This window comes from Citrus clementina, unplaced genomic scaffold (genome assembly GCF_000493195.1).
Source record: "Citrus clementina cultivar Clemenules unplaced genomic scaffold, Citrus_clementina_v1.0 scaffold_6, whole genome shotgun sequence".
Classification (NCBI taxonomy): domain Eukaryota; kingdom Viridiplantae; phylum Streptophyta; class Magnoliopsida; order Sapindales; family Rutaceae; genus Citrus; species Citrus x clementina.
The window spans coordinates 21,598,104-21,619,907 of record NW_006262139.1 but is presented as its reverse complement, the minus strand read 5'-3'; the positions used below and the strand labels follow the sequence as shown (position 1 = coordinate 21,619,907).

The 21,804-nt window shown below is 34.3% G+C and overlaps 4 protein-coding genes across 5 annotated transcripts; 3 read left to right on the top strand and 1 right to left on the bottom strand.

Moving 5' to 3' along the window:
• Positions 1-1,231: 1,231 nt before the first annotated feature.
• Positions 1,232-2,638, bottom strand: LOC18038581 (NAC transcription factor 47). Its single transcript, XM_006430384.1, has one exon. The coding sequence runs from the start codon at positions 2,636-2,638 to the stop codon at positions 1,232-1,234; it is 1,407 nt and encodes a 468-aa protein (XP_006430447.1).
• Positions 2,639-4,113: 1,475 nt separating this feature from the next.
• Positions 4,114-7,026, top strand: LOC18038580 (probable protein S-acyltransferase 1). Its single transcript, XM_024182630.1, has 5 exons — positions 4,114-4,221; positions 4,656-4,835; positions 4,925-5,227; positions 5,778-5,999; positions 6,519-7,026. Exons 1-5 carry the CDS (start codon positions 4,114-4,116, stop codon positions 6,921-6,923), a joined length of 1,218 nt encoding a protein of 405 aa, XP_024038398.1. The 3' UTR covers positions 6,924-7,026.
• A 3,932-nt stretch (positions 7,027-10,958) lies between these two features.
• LOC18039963 (probable protein S-acyltransferase 4) lies at positions 10,959-17,325 on the top strand. Of its 2 annotated transcripts, XM_006430382.2 has the most exons (6): positions 10,959-11,319; positions 12,199-12,381; positions 13,073-13,381; positions 14,299-14,520; positions 15,839-16,434; positions 17,028-17,325. In XM_006430382.2, exons 1-5 carry the CDS (start codon positions 11,254-11,256, stop codon positions 16,430-16,432), a joined length of 1,374 nt encoding a protein of 457 aa, XP_006430445.1. In that variant the 5' UTR covers positions 10,959-11,253; the 3' UTR covers positions 16,433-16,434; positions 17,028-17,325. The 2 variants fall into 2 exon arrangements, with proteins under 2 accessions (XP_006430445.1, XP_024038465.1); XM_024182697.1 differs by lacking the exon at positions 14,299-14,520.
• A 1,590-nt stretch (positions 17,326-18,915) lies between these two features.
• LOC18039962 (magnesium-protoporphyrin IX monomethyl ester [oxidative] cyclase, chloroplastic) lies at positions 18,916-21,440 on the top strand. Its single transcript, XM_006430381.2, has 5 exons — positions 18,916-19,484; positions 19,793-19,857; positions 19,941-20,268; positions 20,582-20,680; positions 20,968-21,440. The coding sequence occupies exons 1-5, from the start codon at positions 18,990-18,992 to the stop codon at positions 21,229-21,231; spliced, it is 1,251 nt and encodes a 416-aa protein (XP_006430444.1). The 5' UTR covers positions 18,916-18,989; the 3' UTR covers positions 21,232-21,440.
• The last annotated feature ends 364 nt before the right edge of the window (positions 21,441-21,804 follow it).

Sequence of the window (21,804 nt, the reverse complement as noted above, 5' to 3'; positions counted from 1 at the left end):
GTGTAGTGCTTGTACTCAAAGACTGCTTCACAGGGATCAAAATTGCTTCAGTTCATCTTACAGCAACTGGAACTTAAACACAAGCATGCCAATACGATAGGCGGTTTGTTGGACTTTGCTTGTCGATGTTGAAGACATGAAGATTCATTTAAAAGTGGGAATATTTTTTGAAATTGGGTTTGGTGTTTATTTTTTTATGGGAAAGATTGTATACCAAATTGTTCAAACGTTTGTTTACTTGAATTGTTTGGCTGTAATGATTAAATTATAGATGTTGATTTGGATGTCAATTATAGATTTATTTTTGGATTTTTTATTTTTTATTTATTTTTTAGAATTAATTGATATATTATTGAAATGTGCCAAAATGATTTTAAAATAATTTTTAATAATTACCGCCAAAATATTTTGAAAAATTAAAAACAATTGCTCCGAATTAAATATTTATTACTTTAAATATTTTAATAGTTATTTAAAATTTCAGTTATTCCTTCTAGATTTAATAAAAATAATTTTATTATTCCAATTAAATATGTCATGTTTATATAATAGACAATAGTCATGAATGGGAAATGTTTATGATAGATATTAGTTATGGGTGAAAATTTCTCATCAAGGTACTAATGACAAAATCGTGATAGATAATACGTCATGCTAAACATGATATATAAAAACAGTCAAGGATTTTTCTTGACACCGGAATTAATGACGGTCACTCAACTGTCATACTATAGGGCGGATGACGGGTAATAACCGTCGTAAAGGACTTTTTTTCTAGTAGTGCCTATTCCGATGCATCGGCAAAACATATTCCCATTTTGTCATTGTACAAAAAAAATACCCATAAAAGCATCTTCAAGGACTCATTTTAATATTTTATTGTAAAGTGTAATATCTTTTGAATTTGAGATGCTGTCTGAATTGATAGTTATGTATACATTGTGTATGATAATTGTGCACAAAATATTAAAGGAAGAAAGTGTTAGAAACTACTTAAAGACCACTGAGTAATAAAATTACCTTGTCCGCTAAAAGAAATTTGATTCAGTGATTAAAAAAGGGAAAATCATACCATAATTTGCATGGGTAAAGAATCATGCCACAGGTACTCATTAACGTAGTGGGAAGAACTTTTGCACAATGGCCAAGGATTCCATTAATTAATACTAACTTTTGCCAAATACAAAGTGACAGTGGTTTTTTATTCATAACAAGATAAACAATATTCCATTCACTCTCCGTTCAAAATGTCATTAATATCAAAACTGAGGTTCTCATCAGAAGAGTCAAGCAGCCACAGGAGAGTATCATCAAATGCCAGCAGGTCTTGACAGCCTTCGATGTTTGATGGAGTCTGAAGCATTTGCTGGTGATTTTCAATAGTTTTGTCAAGCTGATCATAAAGACTTCGTTCAGTTCCAGACAGTTGTTGATTGTCTTGGAAGTTGGGTGGATTAGGAAGCACAGACTGGTGCTTTTCAACAGATTGCTCAAGTTGTTCATAAAGCCTCTGCTCCGAAGCTGGCAGTTGTTGATTCTCTTCGATGTCGGATGACTGATGAACCATATATTGGTGATTCTCCACAGTACACTCATGCTGCTCATAAGTAATCTGTTGAGTACTAGCAACCACATCTTGATTTTCCTCCAAGATGTATGGAGTGTGAACCCTTGACCGATAGCCCTCAAAAGATAGCTGAAGCTGATGATGAGGAATCTGGTCAGTTACAGGCATTTGTTGGTATTCTTGGAGGTCAGATGAAGTAAAATGCTGGTGAGTCTCGGCAGAAAGCTGAAGTTGCTCGTGTGAATTCTGCTCAGTCACCGGAGTGTCTTGCATATTCTGGTGACTGTCAGAAAGTTCAAGCTCATGAGGATCTTCTTGAGTCATAGACTGCTGATAATTTTCCTCTTGGGCCCTGAAGAAGCATGCAGGACTTTGTTGCATCAAATGATGATTCTGAAAAGACTGAAGGTGGTTATGAGGAGCTAGTTCAGTAGAGGGCTGCGGTTGAATTTCTTGCAGATAGTGGTACTGGTGTTCCTCGACGAAAACGGGTTCCGCAGGCTGATCAATGTCTTCTTCAACAACTGGTTCATCAAGCTTTCTCCTTTTCCTTGAATTTTTCTGCCCGCCTGCCGCTGGCTCACCATTCTTTCTAATTCGACAAAGAACAAGGTCACTGGATCGAAGGTTTTGCGGCAACAGTGAAGGATTCAGAGAGTATTCATGCATAATCCAGCAACCATTGTGTGGAGACTTGTCCTTCTCATATCGAAACCTTTTCTTGGAACCAATTTTCTTTTTAGACTTGCGGGACACAACAGCCTTGCCGGCATCTTCTCCTTGCCACGTACCAGTACCGACTCTGCGATCAATCCTCGAACCGTTAACACTCTTCTTCTTCAAGGGAGTGAAAAAGTAAAGATCTTCACCATCTTCTAAATCGGGTCCTCCGAATTGCCTCCAAATCTGCCAAGGTTCCTTGAAACCGTAGAGATTTTCAGTTCTTACGAGATCATCAACAAAGGGGGCTGGGGTTCCAGAAATCTTGTTGAAAAGGTAGAATTGAACAAGTAGTTCATCGGAGGGCTGGAATTTGCAGCCCAATGGAAGGGGTGGTCTTGTTCTTTCCATTGTCAAGAAAGGAAAATCAATGAGAACGAGAGGAGATTATTAGTAGCAGATTAGGAAGTATTTATAGAAGAGGACTCCACAGCCCGGCCCTCTTTAATTTCCTTGTGACGAAAGGATGAGTCACTTTCCAGTTTCCTAAATCGTTTCCTTTTACTTATTAGGAAACCTAGGCCTAGTATCTTGGCGCCCAAGTTATAAACGGGAACCCTAACCTAGCTAATTTTGATTGCTTTTACTTATTAACAATTGATTATTAAATATTAAAAATAAGAATTACAAATTTCGAAATGAATAAAAAATTAAATAAGATATTTTCCCTAATTTTTATTATTTTTAATGTTTTTTCACAATAAATATATATTTTATGCTCTTAGAATCAAACATCAAGCAAATGATTATTTACTTTTTTTTCTTTAAATATTTTGCCACAAGAATTATTGGATATTATAGAATCTGTAAAGAGATAAATGGTTTACATGGAAAAACTAGCGATATCTTTTTTTTTTTAGTATTCTTGGATAATAAGCATTCAAGAGACCTTCCTAAATCAATCATGAGTTTGGGGCCAAAGCTTTGTTATAAAGGTAGACCTAATGGTCAATTACAAAAAAATTTGCCCCCCTTAAAATTTGTAATGAATCGGGTTAATCTGCTTCTGGGTTCTTGACGGTAATACCTGTGTTCTCTTTCTTGATTGTGCTAAATCAATGAAAATCGAAAAGCCGTTGACTGAACTCAAATTTTGGCGCCAAATCATATTTCTCTCTGTCGCCCTAACGGTTCGAAATTTTCTTTTAAATTCTAAAATGAACGTTGATAACGGTGATTCTAAATTTGATTGCCACGGCATAAAAATGAACAATAAACAAAAAGTCAAAGACAAAGAACTCCGTTATATGATGGGTGGATGGGCTGTGTTTAGTTACTTCAAGTAGACAAAGAAAATTCTATTTAAAAAAAAAAAAGGCAGATAAAGAAAATGCGTCAGTGGGTTTTATGTGAAATGTCGTTTTAGTTTGTTTTTTCATGTCGTTTTATAAGTTCTTTAAAAGAACGCAACTTTTTGGTTTAGTTTAGTACATAACTTTTTTGTTTAGTTTGGTTTTGCCCGCGAAAATCACGGTCGAATGAGCAAAATTCGTTAGAGGGCCCGACGGCAATGTTTGTTAGTGGTTCGAGCTGGTAAGAAATACTGTATTTTTATTTTATTAATTTTCTTATTTTCTTTTTCTTTGATTAAAAATAGAGGGAGAGAAATGTAAAACAAGGCAAAAACTGAATAAAAGAAAACTTTGAGGAAATTAAAGCGTTTGATCTAATTTCATTCGCTTTAATTCATAATCTTCTGTTTTTGTCTTCATGTTTTTCAGATATTTCTGTCCTATGAATAATTATGGCAGTGTTTGATTTTGAATTTTTTAGTAAATGAAAAGAGAGAAGGAACTGAAGGCATAATTTGTAAAAAGAAAAAAAAAATGACCAAAAATAAAAACAAGGTTCACAATTCGTTCTCTGAGGACATTTTCACATCTCCTAACCAGGCCAAAACCAAGAGGCTCTATCAGCTTTGGAAGGGTAACAATGTAATTAATTATTTTCTCACCTTCTGTTTTTGTACTTCTCTCTTTTGATTCAAGGGCTAGCTTTCAAGATATTTGAACGTCAACTCGCCATTTCTGAAATGTTGTTTGTTATTTTTGTCATAAATGATTCTTTTATGCAATTGGGTTCGTTTTGATTCCAATTATATATATATATATATGGAAACCTCAACTTGTTCTATTTTAATGGTGCATTTATTTTATTTGATATTGTTGCATGCAATGATTATTTGATGAGTTCTCAAAGCGCTTTTGACAACTAGGGATTGAATATATTTCTCATGGAATTTTGTTACTTTTAGTTGAGTCAGTTGTTTGGTTTTTGTGTGGACAATAGAATATGATATTGTACTCAATTTTTGATGTCATGACAAGTGCTGGAATCGATGGAACTAAGCTTTTGTTTGTAATATCAGAAATTCATATGTGGTGGAAGAATAGTCTTTGGTCCCGATGCCGCATCTCTATTTCTAACTTCAATATTGATTGGAGCTCCTGCAATAGCATTCTGCATAAAGATGCTGCTGATGATCAAACAAGAAAACCCATTCTTCAACTACCCAGTATTGATTGGGGGATTGCTCCTTACAGTTTTGGTATGTTTATGTTAGATGAATTTGTAAACTTTCTTGGTTTTAGAGGAGTCTGCATGCTTCGACATACTCTAACACTTAAATTTATGCAGGACTTCACTTTTCTCTTCATGACATCAGGTAGAGATCCAGGAATTATCCCAAGGAATGCTCAGCCACCTGAATTAGATGAATCAGTTGACTTGAATACCCCATCGATAGAGTGGATCAGCAATAAGGACGTGAAATTGCCTCGTACGAAAGACTTAATAGTTAATGGACACTCAGTTAGAGTGAAGTTTTGTGATACTTGTTTGCTATATCGCCCTCCACGAGCTTCTCATTGCTCAATCTGCAACAACTGCATCCAGAAATTTGATCACCACTGTCCATGGGTGGGACAATGTATTGGATTAGTAAGTATTAAATAAATTGCTTTCGAGCTTATTAAATGACCATCCATAAGTGCCATGAAAGTTAAATTAGTCCCTGGAGAATGATTACATCTCCTCTTTGGTTTTTCTTAATCTTTGTTAAAGGAAGTTTGTTTTGGGTCCTCAGAAATGATCTGTTTCAATTTCATTTTGCTTACTGCCTTGATGTCTCAAACACTTGCAAATAATTTGTTTGAGCTTTTATAAGGAAAATCTTTATCTATAAGTGCCGAGTAAGGTTTCGGAAAGCACAAGGAGAAGAATAAAAAAGAACAGAATAGAGGTATGAGCAAAGATAAGCATGCTGAACATATGGTTGTAGAAAGCTAAATGTCATCAGCTAATTCAATTAGAAGAGATCAAGTTCTGGTTGAACAGAGATGTGTCAATATCTAGAATTATAAGTTGACGGCTTAAGCTTTGCTCATAACACACCATACTTTGATTAACTTGCTTTTGTTTTTTGTTACACTTTGTGGGAAAAAAAAAAAATTATGTGGTAAGATGCTAACTGCTATTCTTTTGTTGGCAGCGCAATTATGTGTCTTTCATATTCTTTATATCAACTTCAACCTTCTTGTGCCTTTACGTCTTTGTATTCTCTTGGATTAACATCATCCGCCAGGAGGGTGATCTATCGAGCATCATGAGAGATGACCTACTATCTGTTGCTCTCATAGTATATTGCTTTGTAGCAGTCTGGTTTGTTGGTGGACTCACTGTTTTCCACTTTTATCTAATATGCAGTAATCAGGTGAGATTACTCTTCAAAATGCTCCTATGTAGTTTAAAATCAATAACCCGAAAATAGAATATTTTCCTGTGGTTTGCTTTCAATAAATAAACAGACGAACTATATTAAGTGCAGTTTGTGTACATGGTTTGTATAGTTTATATCATAAAGGTAGATTATCTAAAGCCATGTGACAATAAACTTAGATACTCTCTTCCATTTTGGTGCTTATTTTTATTGTCATGCATACGGAACTTTGCCCAGAAAATAAGAATAAGTGATATTAACTACCCATGATATGCCTGATTTGTCAGATTGATGCGATTGTTGTTGCTCTGAATGAAAAAAGTTTATGGTCTTGTGTTGGCCCCCCTATGTGTGTTTGTGTGCAGGAATGAAAACTCGGGCTTATTTGATGTTGCATATACCACCATTATATAGTTCATATTCTTTTTTCCAGGAATGTTATCATATCAAGTATTTCTGTGGTGTGCTATTCTTGATTGCATTTCTTCCTTTCTGGTTCATAATTTTCTGCAGACAACTTATGAAAATTTCCGTTACCGTTATGATAAGAAAGAAAACCCTTTCAATAGGGGGATATTAAAGAACATTAAAGAACTCTTCTTCTCCAAGATCCCCCCTTCAATGATCAATTTCCGAACATGGGTGACAGAAGATGATGATTCAGTAGCGGGATCAGCTGCAGCAGAATTTAATGAAGGGTTCATAGGTTCAAAAGACAAATTCGATATAGAAATGGGGAAATATGGCAAAGAAAATGATGTCCAACTTCCAAGTATTTTGCAGAATTTGGATTATAGTGGTATTGATGATAATTTGAAAAAGAAGGAGGGGAATGGTGCTGATGCGTTTGATCCATATTTCTTACCTTCTGAACAAGTACCCAAATATTCACCGCGGTGCTCCAATGAGAGTACTTAGTAGATCCCATTCAAGTACATCACTGAAACAACAGAGACGAAGGTACCCCTTTATCTTGTATTCTTTTTGCTTGAAGTATCCCACAGTAAGTTAAAAAAGACGTATACAGCATATGGTACAAAAGATAGATGATGTAGTGTGCTACTTTTCAGTGATCAAATATCAGATTGCAGATTTTCTGGGGCAATTTTACAGAATACTTATGGTCTAGCATTGTTTCCTACGGGTTGAACTCATTTGATGTTGCAATTTAATTAGCTGTGATTGCAGTTGATCGATAGTAATAACAAATAATTGTAAATTGTGAAACGGTTCAAGAAATTTGTTGATTGTTTAGACCTATAGCTAGGAAAGACAGATAATTTACAAGTTCCAAATTCTGAAACAGTCTGTCCTGGAGGGGATTGATTTAGTTTGGCCTGTGGAGTCCGGTAAGAAGGAGGGAAAAAAAATTTAAAAAAAAGAAAGAAGTTCTGTAATTTTCAAAAAACGCAGAGAAAAATTTGCTTATGCTGTTTATTTCTTGTTTATTAAGTCTGGTAATAGCTATCTTATTAAGGAAACCAGTGCAACAATCACATTTCACCACTTACAACACTGTTTCCGTGTCCTGTTCCAAACTAAACTTTATGATGCATCATTGTTCAACTGTCTATCTGATGCAGCAATGTTGATATCCAGTTTAATGTTACAAGTGACTGTAGTGAACGTATGCATAAATGTGATCTTGCTTTTTAACACCGGTTTGATCGGATAATGTTGTATTAATCTTTGCAAGAATGTCTTCATTGCTGTTGATTGAAGCAAAAGCAAAAACTATCAATGGCGTAAATGAACTGAAATGAAATAAAAGAAGCAGAAAGCTAAAGTCATTCATTCATTCATTCCTTTGTTGATCATTGTGTTTCAAAACTGAGACAATACCTTCTTCTTCTTCTGATGAGTTCTGATTGTGGAGAAAAGTAAGGAACTGATGAAAAGAAGAATATGAGTGCGCTGTAATTGAACTTGTAATTATTTGAAGGCTTAATCCAATAGCATAGAACCACTAACAGAACTATGGATTATGCTTATCTTCTGAATATTTCCTGTCGTGATATCTCCATATTCTTATTGTTGATTTTCTATTTTCTGAAAAACTCTGATTTGTAAAAATCTGTTTATGTTTTGACTGGGAATGGTAGATTGGCTGATGGTGACTGCTAAATTTTTAGTGTACACGTTAGGGAAGGTTGTTTTTGAAAAGGCACCAAAAATTTTTAACCCAGCACACATTTGGTAAATTTGGAACGGATTATATGGATGCCCTTTTCAGGACTTGACTAGATCTTTTATGATTCCTTTTAACTTTGTCACCATTCTTGACTGGCCTTTTTTCATCAGAAAACAAATGCAAGATTTTTTTTTAATTAGTTTTTAATGTTTGATCAGAAAAGCAAAATCTGATAAAGGTTACGTTACATATATATTAGTTATGATATGATAATGGCTACAACTTAAGTGACAGCTTCTCTAGTTATTGGCCAACTAATAACCCAATTCTTTGATTCCCCACCATTGAAGACAACAAAAAAAGGGCAAATGAAATCAACAAAACCTGCCGATTCCAACCTATGCCATCTGTCTTCTTTAAAATCGCTCTTCAAGAATTGCCATGAAATACATGAAAGGAAATTTTTAATTTAATTGAATATCAAATTATGAGATTGAGGGGAAAAAAAAAAAAAAACAGAATAGATGGTCAAAAAGGGAAATACAATACCGAAGTTTGATATACTGACACATGTATTGTTTATGCTTTTTGAGTAAAAAAAAAAATGTATTACAATTTTACTAAAATTTACAATTAGAAATCAATCAAAGCCGCTTCCTTCTATCTATCGATTTATAAACGAATGTACTATAGTATTTATACAATAAAAAAATCTATTAAAACCTCCTCTTAGTATTGACATGTGACATGGAAAATTTGAAGTATGAACTAAGCTGACTCTACTTTGAAACCTCCTAAATCAACTCCTACTAACTTCCACAGAAAAACTAGTAGCGAAAATTTACCACATTGTTGCATTGCATAGCATGAATTGGATACAATTTGTGTTTGTTGGAATTGTAGTGGGGGGTAATGTAATGTTGTCAAATGCCAGCTCTCTCACGTTATGAGATTGTGTCTTTAATTTGTTTGTTTTATTTTTTTAATCATTGATTCACATTCCCTGGACATCGTGTCCAACGTCGTGGCAGCTGGTCTGGTCTTTACGACAGTGATATTATTTATTTACATATATATATTTTAATAATGAAAGGAAAAGACAAGTAACGAGAACATTCTCTGTTCTGGTGTGAAAATTTTCAAGAAAAATACAAGCAATTGCAATTGAAGTCGTGTTAAACATCAAGATAAACATTAAAAAAAAAATGTTAAAATTTTATGATGCATTTTCGATTGGGAATATTTGTATTTGCATTCAAGATTCCTCACCGTGGGTTCATTTATTTGGAGTCAAAACAAGACGCTGTTTGGTTTTTTTTTTTTTTCTTTTTATAACTTGAATGGAAAAAAAAAAAAAAAAAAACTATTTTCCAAAACTTCAATACCTTTTCCTAGGCCCTAGCAATGAGAAACAATTTGAAAGACGTGGTTTGACCGTCAAAAATTCCAGTCTTCGAATCGGGAAAAAAAAAAAGAAAAAGAAAAAGAAAAGCTTAACATACGCTTCATCTGAAATTTTAAGGAAAAACAATTAAGGAACAAGACTACTCTATTGCAAGTTCCCCATGTATGTTTCAAATACATAAGCTTGATGATTTATTGCGTCATAATACCAAAACAAAAAAATACTGTGAAGTAAAACTAATTTTTACTCTAATAAGAAAGCTTAATCCCACCAATAAAGTGTTGGCTTCACTGATAATGGAGTTCCCTTATGTGGTTTGACTAGGTTTACTCCCCAGTTTGAGTCGTAGGGAAGTCGCATTTGTTGGGAGAATCCGTACCTCCCGATTTGAGTGAGGACTTCTAATCTAAGTTGTGGTACGGACTTAAAGGTGCCTCCCACAGTTGAGACCCTCCTCAAAATACCTCGTGATTAATATAAAAAAAAAAAAAAAGCTTAATCCCATGCAACCGGTCACTGAAAAAGAAAAACTGTTGGATAAGTTCTGGGTGGTAATAATAAATAGGTACTAATTAGTAATAGTAAATACGTACAAAGCAAGTGAATTAAGATTACGATTTCATGCGAACGCGTAGAGACAAATTAAAAAGAATAAATGTGCTGTTGGCTGTTCCGTGACAGCACGTTGCTCTTCGGTTGGGTCTTTGCCTCCGGCGCTCGTATTAGCTGCTCATGCAAATTAATGAATAAATAATAGTAAATAAATAAAATAAGATGCAACACCCGAGTGCCTAATTTTCTATAATATTTCAAGTATGCACACACTCTTTTTGCAATTGTATCAAAAAGGTCCGTATCTTCTATTTGCAATGTGAACTCCGAGCCGTTCGCGTTCGTTTAGGTTCTAATTTTTCAAAAAATCTGTCCTGACATAAATCACTATTAATAGTGTATCATATCTTGTCACGGATTTATTTTCTATTTCATTCAAATTACTCAAACTTCTTTTAATCTAATTGTTATTATTGAGGAAATTGTTAACTTTTAAAATTCATTTTTTAAAATAAGTAATATTAATATATTTACGTTAGTGACTATTTAATTTTCATTATTCTATACCTAACTGTGAACTTGACGCGAATTTTTTTTTTTTTTTAAATTTTAGATTCACATCGTACTGATTCATCCTATTACAAATTTTGTGATGGTCAAAGTTTATATTTTAAAGCACATATTGTAATTTTAATAGGAGTTACCAACTTAGGGATATTTTGATACAATAAACAAACTATGTCGTAAATTGATAGACTGTAAACAATCAGGGGGCCGTATGCTATTACCCCAATAAGAAAACTCATAAAAAATAAAATAAAATAAAAACAGAAACCCGCGAGAAATTGAAACATCCGCCCCGAGGGATCGTTTGAGAGAGAGAGAGAACGAGGAAGATGATGTTAGTCTTTGTAGAATCCGTCTCTCTTTCTCTGTCCTTTGATCCTAAATCCTCTCTCTCTCTCTTCACTTCACATTCACATAAATCCCAAAAAAGAATATCAACCTTTCTGCTATTTTCAGTTCTTGTTTTTTACTGTAACTTGTCATGGATTATGTGCAATAACTCGTAGTCGCCACTCTGCTTTTATTCTCTTAATTATGCAAACAAGACCGTAACTGATTCTATCTCTGTTCTTTCTCATCTGGGTTCTTCTTCAATGGCCCGGAGTCATCATCATAATGACAAACCCAAGAGGCTTTATCAAGTCTGGAAGGGAAGCAATGTGAGTTTTTTCTTTTCTTTTTTTCCCCACTCTATGTAATCTATTTGTCGTGAATCCAATCGGGTATCTTCCATAAGTTGTTTTTGGTCGTTTTTTGAATGCTTCATCTTTTCTTATTTCTTATTTGACCGGCTATGGCTGGCTATAGTGATTAATTGCAGCTAATCTTCCTATGAGATTCTTCATTTTCTGGTTATAATTCATTTTACCTACTTGTTAATGAATTAAGCTTGTTTTTGAGGCGTTGCAACTGTTGGGTTGCTTATTTGATTCAATATTTCACGTGTTTATCAATTTGTTTTAGTTTCTTATGTTTCCTTTACAATATGCTAATTCTGCTGCAGCTATTGAGTAGATTATTCATGAAAGATGATGAATTTGTTTGTTCATCAAAGTTGCTTGTTCTTATTTGGTACCCCTTTTCTCATGCAAAATCTTATCTTTCTGGGGCTACAGGTGATAGAAGAAAAGCAAGAAATTATTAGTTTTCTTAATAGGATTTTGCCCAAGAGTAGATTGACCATTCATAATTCTTGTAAACTAATATATTTAGTTTGACATTTTCTTTCTTCTCACTCTTGTGAAATATTTACACGATGCTAGATTTGTAACATAAGCTGATTAAGATGGAATTCTCGCATGACTAACGGAGTTTTGAAACATAATTTCTTTCTGTTTATATGACCCCTCATTAGTCCTTCTTGAAAGAAAGTTTTATATAACTAAGGTGGCTAACTGAAATTTGGCCTCGATGCACCATCTTTTATTCAAAGTTGATAGCTTGGTATAAGTCATCATTTCAGAGTTGATAGTTTGGTATAAATCATTATATTATGCAAGCTTTATAGCACTTTATTGTTTCTTTTTTTTTTTTTTCAGAGATTTTTTTGTGGTGGGCTGCTGGTCTTTGGTCCCGATGTCGCATCATTATTTCTCTCTACGATCCTTATTGCTGGCCCTGCAATTGCTTTTTGTGTAAAATCCTATTTGAAGATACGACATGATGACCATGCTGCTCGTTCTGTTGTGGTGTCAATTGTGGGGTCAATCCTTACTGTACTGGTGAGATGCTTTACTTTTTTTCTGCATAAACTGTAATGTGCCACAATCTCTATTTTGTTATCTTGCAAATATACTCTGTATTTTTCGGTTGCTAGTCTCTATTGCATTCCAGGGCTGATAATAAGTAACCTTAAGCACTTCTTTCAAATTATTGATTAAAAATTTATTGAGAGGGATTAATTTTTTTCAAAAAGTTTATTTTGTTATTTTTTTTGGAATTATCTCTGTGGACTAAATATGAAAAAGTGGTGGAAGCGCAAGGATGGTTGAAACAGTAAGGAATCAGCATGCAAAGTAAATTCTCTTCTTTTATGTCCTAAATATCCTGAAATTAGCTTCTTTTCTTCTTCATGTCACCAATTCTATTTTAATTATTTTCTGTGATGAAGTTTCTTTAATTTCTTTTCTTTTTGATAATTACTTAGCTGAATGGCTGATCATTTTCATTTGCAAGTGTTCAATCTTAAGGCAGGCATCAGTATTACTGGAAATCAATTCTATTTTAATTATTTTCTGTGATGAAGTTTCTTTAACTTCTTTTCTTTTGGATAATTACTTAGTTGAATGGCTGACCATTTGAGATGAATGCCCGTATGCTTACCGTCAGAGCTTCCCCCCCTTGAATTATAGATATGAGTGAGCTTTTTTCCTTTGACATATATCTTCAAATCTAAATTCAAATTTTGTGCAGGATCTATTATTTCTTTTCTTGACGTCTGCCAGAGATCCTGGAATGGTGCCCAGAAATTCAAAGCCACCTGAATCTGATGATGCATTTGATATGGCTACCCCATCTATGGAATGGGTCAATGGTAGAACTCCTCATTTGAAACTACCCAGAACAAAAGACGTCATTATAAATGGCCATACAGTGAAAGTGAAGTACTGTGACACCTGTATGCTTTATCGTCCTCCTCGTGCTTCTCATTGTTCCATCTGCAACAACTGTGTTCAGAGATTTGATCATCACTGTCCATGGGTTGGTCAGTGCATTGGAATTGTAAGTTTAACTTTTATGTATGTGGACTTACTTTCCCCAGTAAAACATATAAGAACATGTCTAACATTATTGCTAATGTAGTAGGCCAGTGGTCGATTGAACTGAGATTAATTTATTTCAGAAATGAGTGAGTCTAGAACACTTCCAGTGTATGCATCCCCTCGCGTTGGATTCTTCCATGTGTACATCTAAACTGATCATGAAAGAGTAAATACACACTTGCAAGGATCCAAGAAGACGTTTCTATACCCGGGGTATGCTAGACTTTCTTTACAGAAACAGAAAAACTTAGTAGTCATACATTGCACTTTCATCATTAAAAGGAGCCATATTGATGGTGCAAAATGGTGTTATCATCAAGATGGCTATAACTGTGAGTTGGTCATGGACCCTGTTTGCATTAGGACGCTTTTAGCCTTTTAGCCATCTCCACAAGCTGCTTGCTTTCAGAACATTGCTCCCTTGCAGACTTTTGGTTCCTGTTTATTGTGAAGCTGCTCAACTAAGCTCTTGTTCCATCACACAGTTTTCTTCCTTTTTGTTGTTACATGTTTAAGAACACTTGTCTTGACCATGCAACAAGTGGGTCAAGTTATCATCATTCAAGGAGTGCACTAATTTAATTGGAAATTGAATAACAGTAGAGGCACAATTCAAAGACAACTATGCATTTTATAGTATACCAGCACAGACCGTAATTAGTAGGGTAGGTGCAAAATGGGAAATCAGATATTGCAGATACTAAAATTCTGATCTAACCTAAAGTGGTTAAACAACAAAACTAATACCCAATTATTTCACATCCATAAGTATGCAAAATGGATGATGTTAGTCTGATTTGGTATCAATGGTCTTGCAAAGTGATTGTCTTTTTGACAGTTAACTGATCTCTTATATATATTTTGTTATGGTTGCAGCGCAATTATCGATTCTTCTACATGTTTATATTAACATCAACCATTTTGTGCGTATACGTCTTTGCATTTTCTTGGGTTAATATTCTTGAAAAGGATCACAATATTTGGAAGGCTATGTCTGAGGATGTCCCATCAGTTATATTAATGGTTTACTGCTTCATAGCTGTCTGGTTTGTCGGCGGCCTCTCAGTTTTCCATTTCTATCTGATCTGCACAAACCAGGTGACTTTCTTGCTTCTCAAATACATAAAAGAGTTAAAAAATAAATAAAAAATCATTGTTTACTGATTGCTTCATGTTTTCCAATGAGAAACTGATATGTCCATCAATAACAATTCAACATATTATTAAATCTCCTTTGTTATCGGCAGTCCAGAAATATTCATGCATACAATATCTAATATAGGTTGTGAAGTGTGAATATAAGTCAGTAGTTTCTCTCGAGATAATCTATCAATAATGATAGAAAAGTTTATTCTGTCATTTATTATTAATTTTTTCCTTTTTTTCTTTTGTTTTTGTTTTGATAGTCCTTGCTAATATGATTTACCATGCGATCTCTTCTGCAATGTCAGGAAAGATTTATTGTTTTTTCTTTTGTTCATCCACTTTTGCAATCTACTTTTGGCCCTATTTATTTTTTATTTCATGCCAAATATCAAGGAGTTTGAGATTGTACTTTTGTTCCTATATCGCGATCAGCAAGAATTATTTTACTCCTAAATTGAATAATTGTGATATTATATCTGATTCCTACCGATTTGTCCCTCATATAGTGCTACCTGAGGTTTTAGAATGCATCTTCTGCAGTGTTATGTTAACCATTAATACATCTCATTATCTGTTTTTCTTACCTCTTTTGGTGGCCAAATATCCGGTACCAGAAACGTGGCTGTTTCTTTATATTCAGTTGGCTTAAGCCTATTACCAAGAATGTGCTAATTATGAACTTGTATTTTGTGTAATGCCTACCATCCTGTACCAACTCATTTGTGTTCTTGGTATCCTACTTTATGCCAGATAACATATTTGCATGTGTGGTCCTGTTTTTGGGTGACATTTTCTTTTCAGTCTCCCAGTAGACAGGCAGTGTCTTCTGCTTTTCCTAGTGGACAATTGACCAAAGATGATGTATATGGTCTTCATTTGGTCTCCCTTTGTTGTTGATCTTAACTTACTTTCTCAACATGTCTAGTTTTAGTAAATTTGAAATGTCTTTGAGCTTGGTCTTGGTACTTATTGTGTTGTGATAAATTGACTCTAGGAAAGCTTATTTCACCCCTGACATTTGAAAGGACAAAGTCGTTCCTAATTTAAAATATTCTTCATTGTCAGTGGAGTTCCAGTTTCAATTTTGTTGCACATGCCAAAATAGGTAGCAACTGAGCTTTTATAAGTCCATTGCTAACCATCAATTTGATGTTTTAATCATATGTTATTTGCATCTTCTACTCTGTTTTTTGCTTGACATCATTCAACCGGTAACAAATTTGAGCTACTGATTTTTAAAATCTGTTTATCACATGGTTAATGGATACAGACTACCTATGAGAACTTCCGGTACCGGTATGACAAGAAGGAGAACCCATATAATAATGGGATGTTGAGAAATCTTGGAGAAGTTTTCTTCTCAAAGATCCCTCCTTCAATGAATAATTTCCGATCGTTTGTGGAGGAAGATGAGCATATGGTGATAGGATCTTTGACTCCAAATTTTGGTGAAGGTACTGCTGCTGGCTCAAAGGAGAAAATTGACATTGAAATGGGATCTAAGCATGCAGAGGACACTGGTTATTCACTTCCTGAAATTCTGCAGAATTTGGATTTTGATAATTTGGAAGATAGCTTGAAGATAAAGGAGGAAAGAGGAATACCAGGTTTTGATCCATTCTTTCCTGTTGAGCAAGATGAGAAAGATTCAGTGCAAGTCTGCATTGTTGGTGATGGAGCAGCAGAATATCTGCAGGACCAAATTATTGGAGATGGGGTGAGAGACTCCAAAGCAAGCTCTGATATTGATGAAGTCAGAGAACCTGTTCAAAGTTCCACAGGTGGAAATGAGGCTAATGCAGTAGACAAACCTGATAACGTTTCTGACTCTGATGGGATCACTACACCAGTTCTGGAAGTATAGAGGTATTGATCTATTTTTTCGTCGAACTGTCTCTCTGATTTTTCAGGCTAAGGTTTTTATAGTTTTGGACCGGTTAAACTAGTTCTACAGGGGAAAAAAATTACTAATTGATTGGTAAACAGTATAATAACAGCTTCAGTTTTGTAAAATGTTACCTTACAGAAGTAGGCCTAATATCACCGCACTTGAGTTAGGTGTTTCATATATGTCCTTCTGTTTATTAAAATGACTAAAAATTACAATGTATCTTGATAATAGATCAAGAAGCTTTTCAACCAAAAAACAACTACTTCACTCCATTGCTTTAGCAAGTGCTTTGAATTTCATATTCCATGGACCTTAGTTGTTTGTAATAAAAGATGTTTCTCTTTGTGTCAAATTAATGTTATTGACGTCTTAATACCGTCAAATACTTGCACAAACAGCTTAGAAGAAGCCCATATGAATATTATTTTAAACGGTACAGAGCTATAGTATTTGCTTTCTTTATTATAGTAAATTGTCATTCTAAAATTTATTAATTATTCAAATTAGCCCTTTTTTTCTTCTTACTCGAATGGCTTCTAATCATAATCATTTTTCCAATAATGTACAGGTATCTCAATGGAAGGTATTACAATTGGCATGGACATATCGGAAGCAGGTGTGAAGGTTCTCAATTTTTTTTTTTTTCTGTAATTATACTGTCCTGCGATTCGGGGGCATAAGGTTTTTTCAAATACAGAGGTATGCTCAACATTTGTGTGTCTGGAAATTGACTGGGAATTGATTCAAATTTTACATCTTCTTAGTTGCAAGTTGTAAATGTCATACCGTCTCTAAACAATGCAGAAACCCATGTCAAAATGAAGTTGCAAGAGTAAATGATCAATAGGTTGTATCAGATTACATAATTTTTTTTCCCATTTTCTTTATTTTTTTTCAATCTTTCTTGATTCAGATTGAGATTTCCTAGTTGTGGTTAGAAATGTACAATATCTGCAACTGATTGTCATATTAGTACAATCTAGTCGGACTCAGTTTGCCGTGCCATAATGAGTTTTGCTTCTTCTTTCCTATCCTATTCTCTGATGATAGAATGTCCTTGCTCTCGTTTATAATGATTTTACAGAAGGTAGTGTTAATAACCGTTCTTGAAAGAACATTAAGGTTTCCAATTGAAGTTACTAAGTTACAGTTTCTATGAATATTGGTTCACACCATTTGATTGGAGCTTTCAGAGGAAAGTTTTTAATTTCCCCTGAAGGCAGTGCTCTGCCCGTATTTTCACAACTAACAGCCGGAAGCAGGGGTGTTTTAGACTTTTTAGTAACGTATTTTACCATGTTTAGGAAGTTGATTTTCAAAAATGAAATTGTTTGGTGTGAAAAAAAAAAAGCTGAAATCTTTCCGAATATTTCGACGAATTATGCAATTAAACCAATGCGGAAATGTGTTCTCTGATCTGTGATCTCCGAAGTCCTTATTTATTAAAAGAAAAAGTTTCATTTTATTTTAATCATATTTACTCTTCTTTTTTTTATGCGTTTAATCATATTTACTTGGTAACAGATCGGTGACCTTTGATAACATTTAAATTTAATTAATTAATTATATATATATATATTATAGAAGAAATACAATAATGATATTTAATGCATATTGAAAGCGATTTGGGTTAAATATTCAAAAATGTTCAGAAGACTTAGTTAAATTTCAAAATAATATAAATCTAGATATGTTTAAGCAAAAATTTTTGAGATGCCAATAAAATTAATTTTATTACTGTTATTATTATTATTGTTGTTGTTGTTGTTATTTTAAATGACTTTAGATATGTGGGGATATCAAAGTCCAAGCACATACATAAATGCCAAAAAAAAAAATATTTTTTATTTAAAGTTCCATAGATTTTGGAAAGTTTATAGAAATAGTCCAAAATTAGCGTTAATTTATTAAGTATCTCATATTATCATTCTTATTTTAGTACTAAAAAAGGAATATTTTGATTAGATAATTTATTCTGTCAAAAAAGTAATTAACGTGTTTATCGTTTATTGATCATTAAAAATTAAACACCCCCTTTCAAAAAAAAAAATAAAAATAAAAATCCTTTGACACATTGATTATATGTCAATCATACGTCCAGCATATCAAATTACTTCATTCAAACATATAAGTTTGAAATGTCATTTTATTGATTACTAAAATAAAATAATAATAACCGTAAATTTTAGACAATTTCCATAAAATTTCCCATAGATTTTTCAGACCACGAAAAAACTACAAGCAAAATAGCAACACATCAACCAAAAATGAAAAATCTGATGTAATGAAAGCAGGACCACAAAGTCCATTCCCTGAGATCAATTTATCACAACGAAGAAAGCAATCAAGCCAACCTATGATCATCAACCACGTGTCAAACATCCACAATGCTCACACGATTTCATTGGATATGCAATCAACTTTACACCAATTATAAGTCCCCACATCTTATCTTCGGTTCGATTTAGTCCTCGCTTGTAACACTTGAAAGCCACTCAGTTACTCTCTAGTTCCTCTCCTGGTTCCAGAAATGGCAGCTGAGATGGCACTGGTCAAACCGATTAGCAAATTCAGCACCATCGCCACCACTACTAAGCCTAGGTTCAGCTACCCGAAAGCAACATGTACATCTCTGAGCACAAGATTTTGTACAATCAAAATGTCAGCAACTTCAGAGCAAGCGGCTGCTGCCACTGCCCAAAAGCCAAGCAAGAAATCAAACAAAACTGCTATCAAGGAGACCCTTCTGACACCAAGGTTTTATACAACAGATTTTGATGAAATGGAGACCCTTTTCAACACTGAGATCAACAAGAAGCTCAACCAGGCTGAATTTGAGGCATTGCTTCAAGAATTCAAGACTGATTATAACCAGACTCACTTTGTGAGGAACAAGGAGTTCAAGGAAGCTGCTGACAAGATGCAAGGCCCTCTCAGGCAGATCTTTGTTGAGTTCTTGGAGAGGTCTTGCACTGCTGAGTTCTCTGGTTTCCTTCTTTACAAAGAGCTCGGAAGGAGACTCAAGGTTTGTTTATTTAATTGCTTCGTAAATTGCTGTTGCATGGGTTTCTTCTAGTTCTTGCATGCATGAAGAGTTTGTTTAATTGCAGATATATCGTTTTTGTTCTGGCACTGAATGTAAATAAAATTATCCACTTCTCAGACAACTATAGATGAGCAATGGCTTAATGTCCAATATTCAAAATTCTTGCACTTTCTGAATATTTACTTGCATTAAACACCTGGTTAATTTACTGGCAACTGTTTATAGCTGACTTGAGTTGAAAAATCAATTCAATGCTTTGACTAATACTTTGCAGTTTGATGGTACAGAAAACCAACCCAGTGGTAGCTGAGATTTTCTCTCTGATGTCCAGGGATGAAGCCAGGCATGCCGGGTATGAATGTGCATCCAAATCCGTTATGTATGTGTATCCTCTGTTGCTCATGTAAATAACCATAATTGTTTTATTGACTCAAGGTTTCTGAACAAGGGGCTATCTGATTTCAATTATGCATTGGACTTGGGCTTCCTGACAAAAGCTAGGAAATACACATTTTTCAAGCCAAAGTTTATCTTTTATGCCACATATTTATCTGAGAAGATTGGATACTGGAGATACATTACCATATACAGACATCTCAAGGCCAACCCTGAGTTCCAATGTTATCCCATTTTCAAGTATTTTGAGAACTGGTGCCAGGATGAGAACCGTCACGGTGATTTCTTCTCAGCCTTGATGAAGGCACAACCCCAGTTCCTCAATGACTGGAAGGCAAAGTTGTGGGCCCGATTTTTCTGCCTCTCGGTAATCCTTCATGCTTTATGAACATCAGTTATATCTCACACAACTTATATAAGCATTGGCTCTTTTTGTGATTATTTTCATGCTACTTTGGCTACAACCATAGAAAGAAAGTACAAACAGGATATTGATGGAGGTTTTGAAAATGTTGTAAGGTTGATTGCTATCATGTTTAGGTTTGTGAAACCTAATGTAAGATCTTGTAATTGCATGCTAAATGTGTTTCTTATAAGTCGCATGACATAAAGGATCCTTTTCTTAGGTATCAGTAAGTTCATATATTCTTCTCCTGATAATTTCATAATTGTTCCTGCAGGTGTATGTCACAATGTATCTCAATGACTGCCAGCGTACTGCTTTCTATGAGGGCATTGGACTAGACACCAAAGAATTTGACATGCATGTCATCATTGAGGTTAGTCTGTGGCTGAGCTTGTTAGTGTGCTTTTTACAGAAGTTTATGAAGATTTCTGTGCTGCGAATCAATTGTCAATATGTAGAACTTGACAGCACATTGTGTACCAGCCAAGTGAGCCAACAAAGCTCACTTTAACAATATCCTGCTTTTCTTCATTTGCATTTTTAGTTTTAGTAAGACATCTAACAGTGTCAGTGTCATATCTATATGACCTAGGAAAAGAGGACAGAATTACTATTTTTTATGATACTTGAACTTGTGTATCTGAAATTCTTTTTCTACAGACCAATCGCACAACGGCTAGAATTTTCCCTGCTGTGCTGGATGTTGAAAACCCAGAGTTCAAGAGGAGGTTGGATCGGATGGTAGAGATCAACGAGAGGCTTCTTGCTGCAGGGGCGACCGATGACATTCCCTTGGTGAAGAACTTGAAGAGGATTCCACTGATTGCAGCACTGGCTTCTGAACTCCTTGCTACATATCTAATGCCACCAGTTGACTCTGGATCTGTTGATTTTGCTGAGTTTGAACCAGAGCTTGTTTACTGATAATTTTGTAGAAAGTTCCAGTTGCCAAATCTTATGTTCATCTTGAGTTTCTGTGAAACAAAAAAAAAAAAAAAGAATTCGGGCAGATGTAACTGAGGATACATGAGTTTCTACTTTCTACCTTTTGTTTTTGTTTGTAATATCAGAACAATTTATTTCTTTGCACCTAGTCATGATTCATCTCTTACCCAATACAGGGGCGGAGGTTATAAAAGGTTTACAGAGTTTTAAAATTTTTTGGAGTTTCTAAATAAAATATGAAAAGTAATTATAAAAATGTTTATATTGGCTCCTACACGATTGATGTATAAATTTTATATATTGGAATAATGAAGTAATTTTGTAGTTTTACTGAAGTCCACGTTAAATAACAAATCCCCAAAAATGGGAAGCTATATAAACAATACCCTAAATTTCCGACCATTCCTCCATAACAAAGATGAGAACATCTTTAAAAGTTAATCAACCATTCCTCCATATCATTAAAAATTAATCAATATTTCAAAAGAAAAAAATTGATCCTTTAGAGTTTTCGGCTGTGCTCCGCCCTTATACCCAAATTGTAAGGCTCCG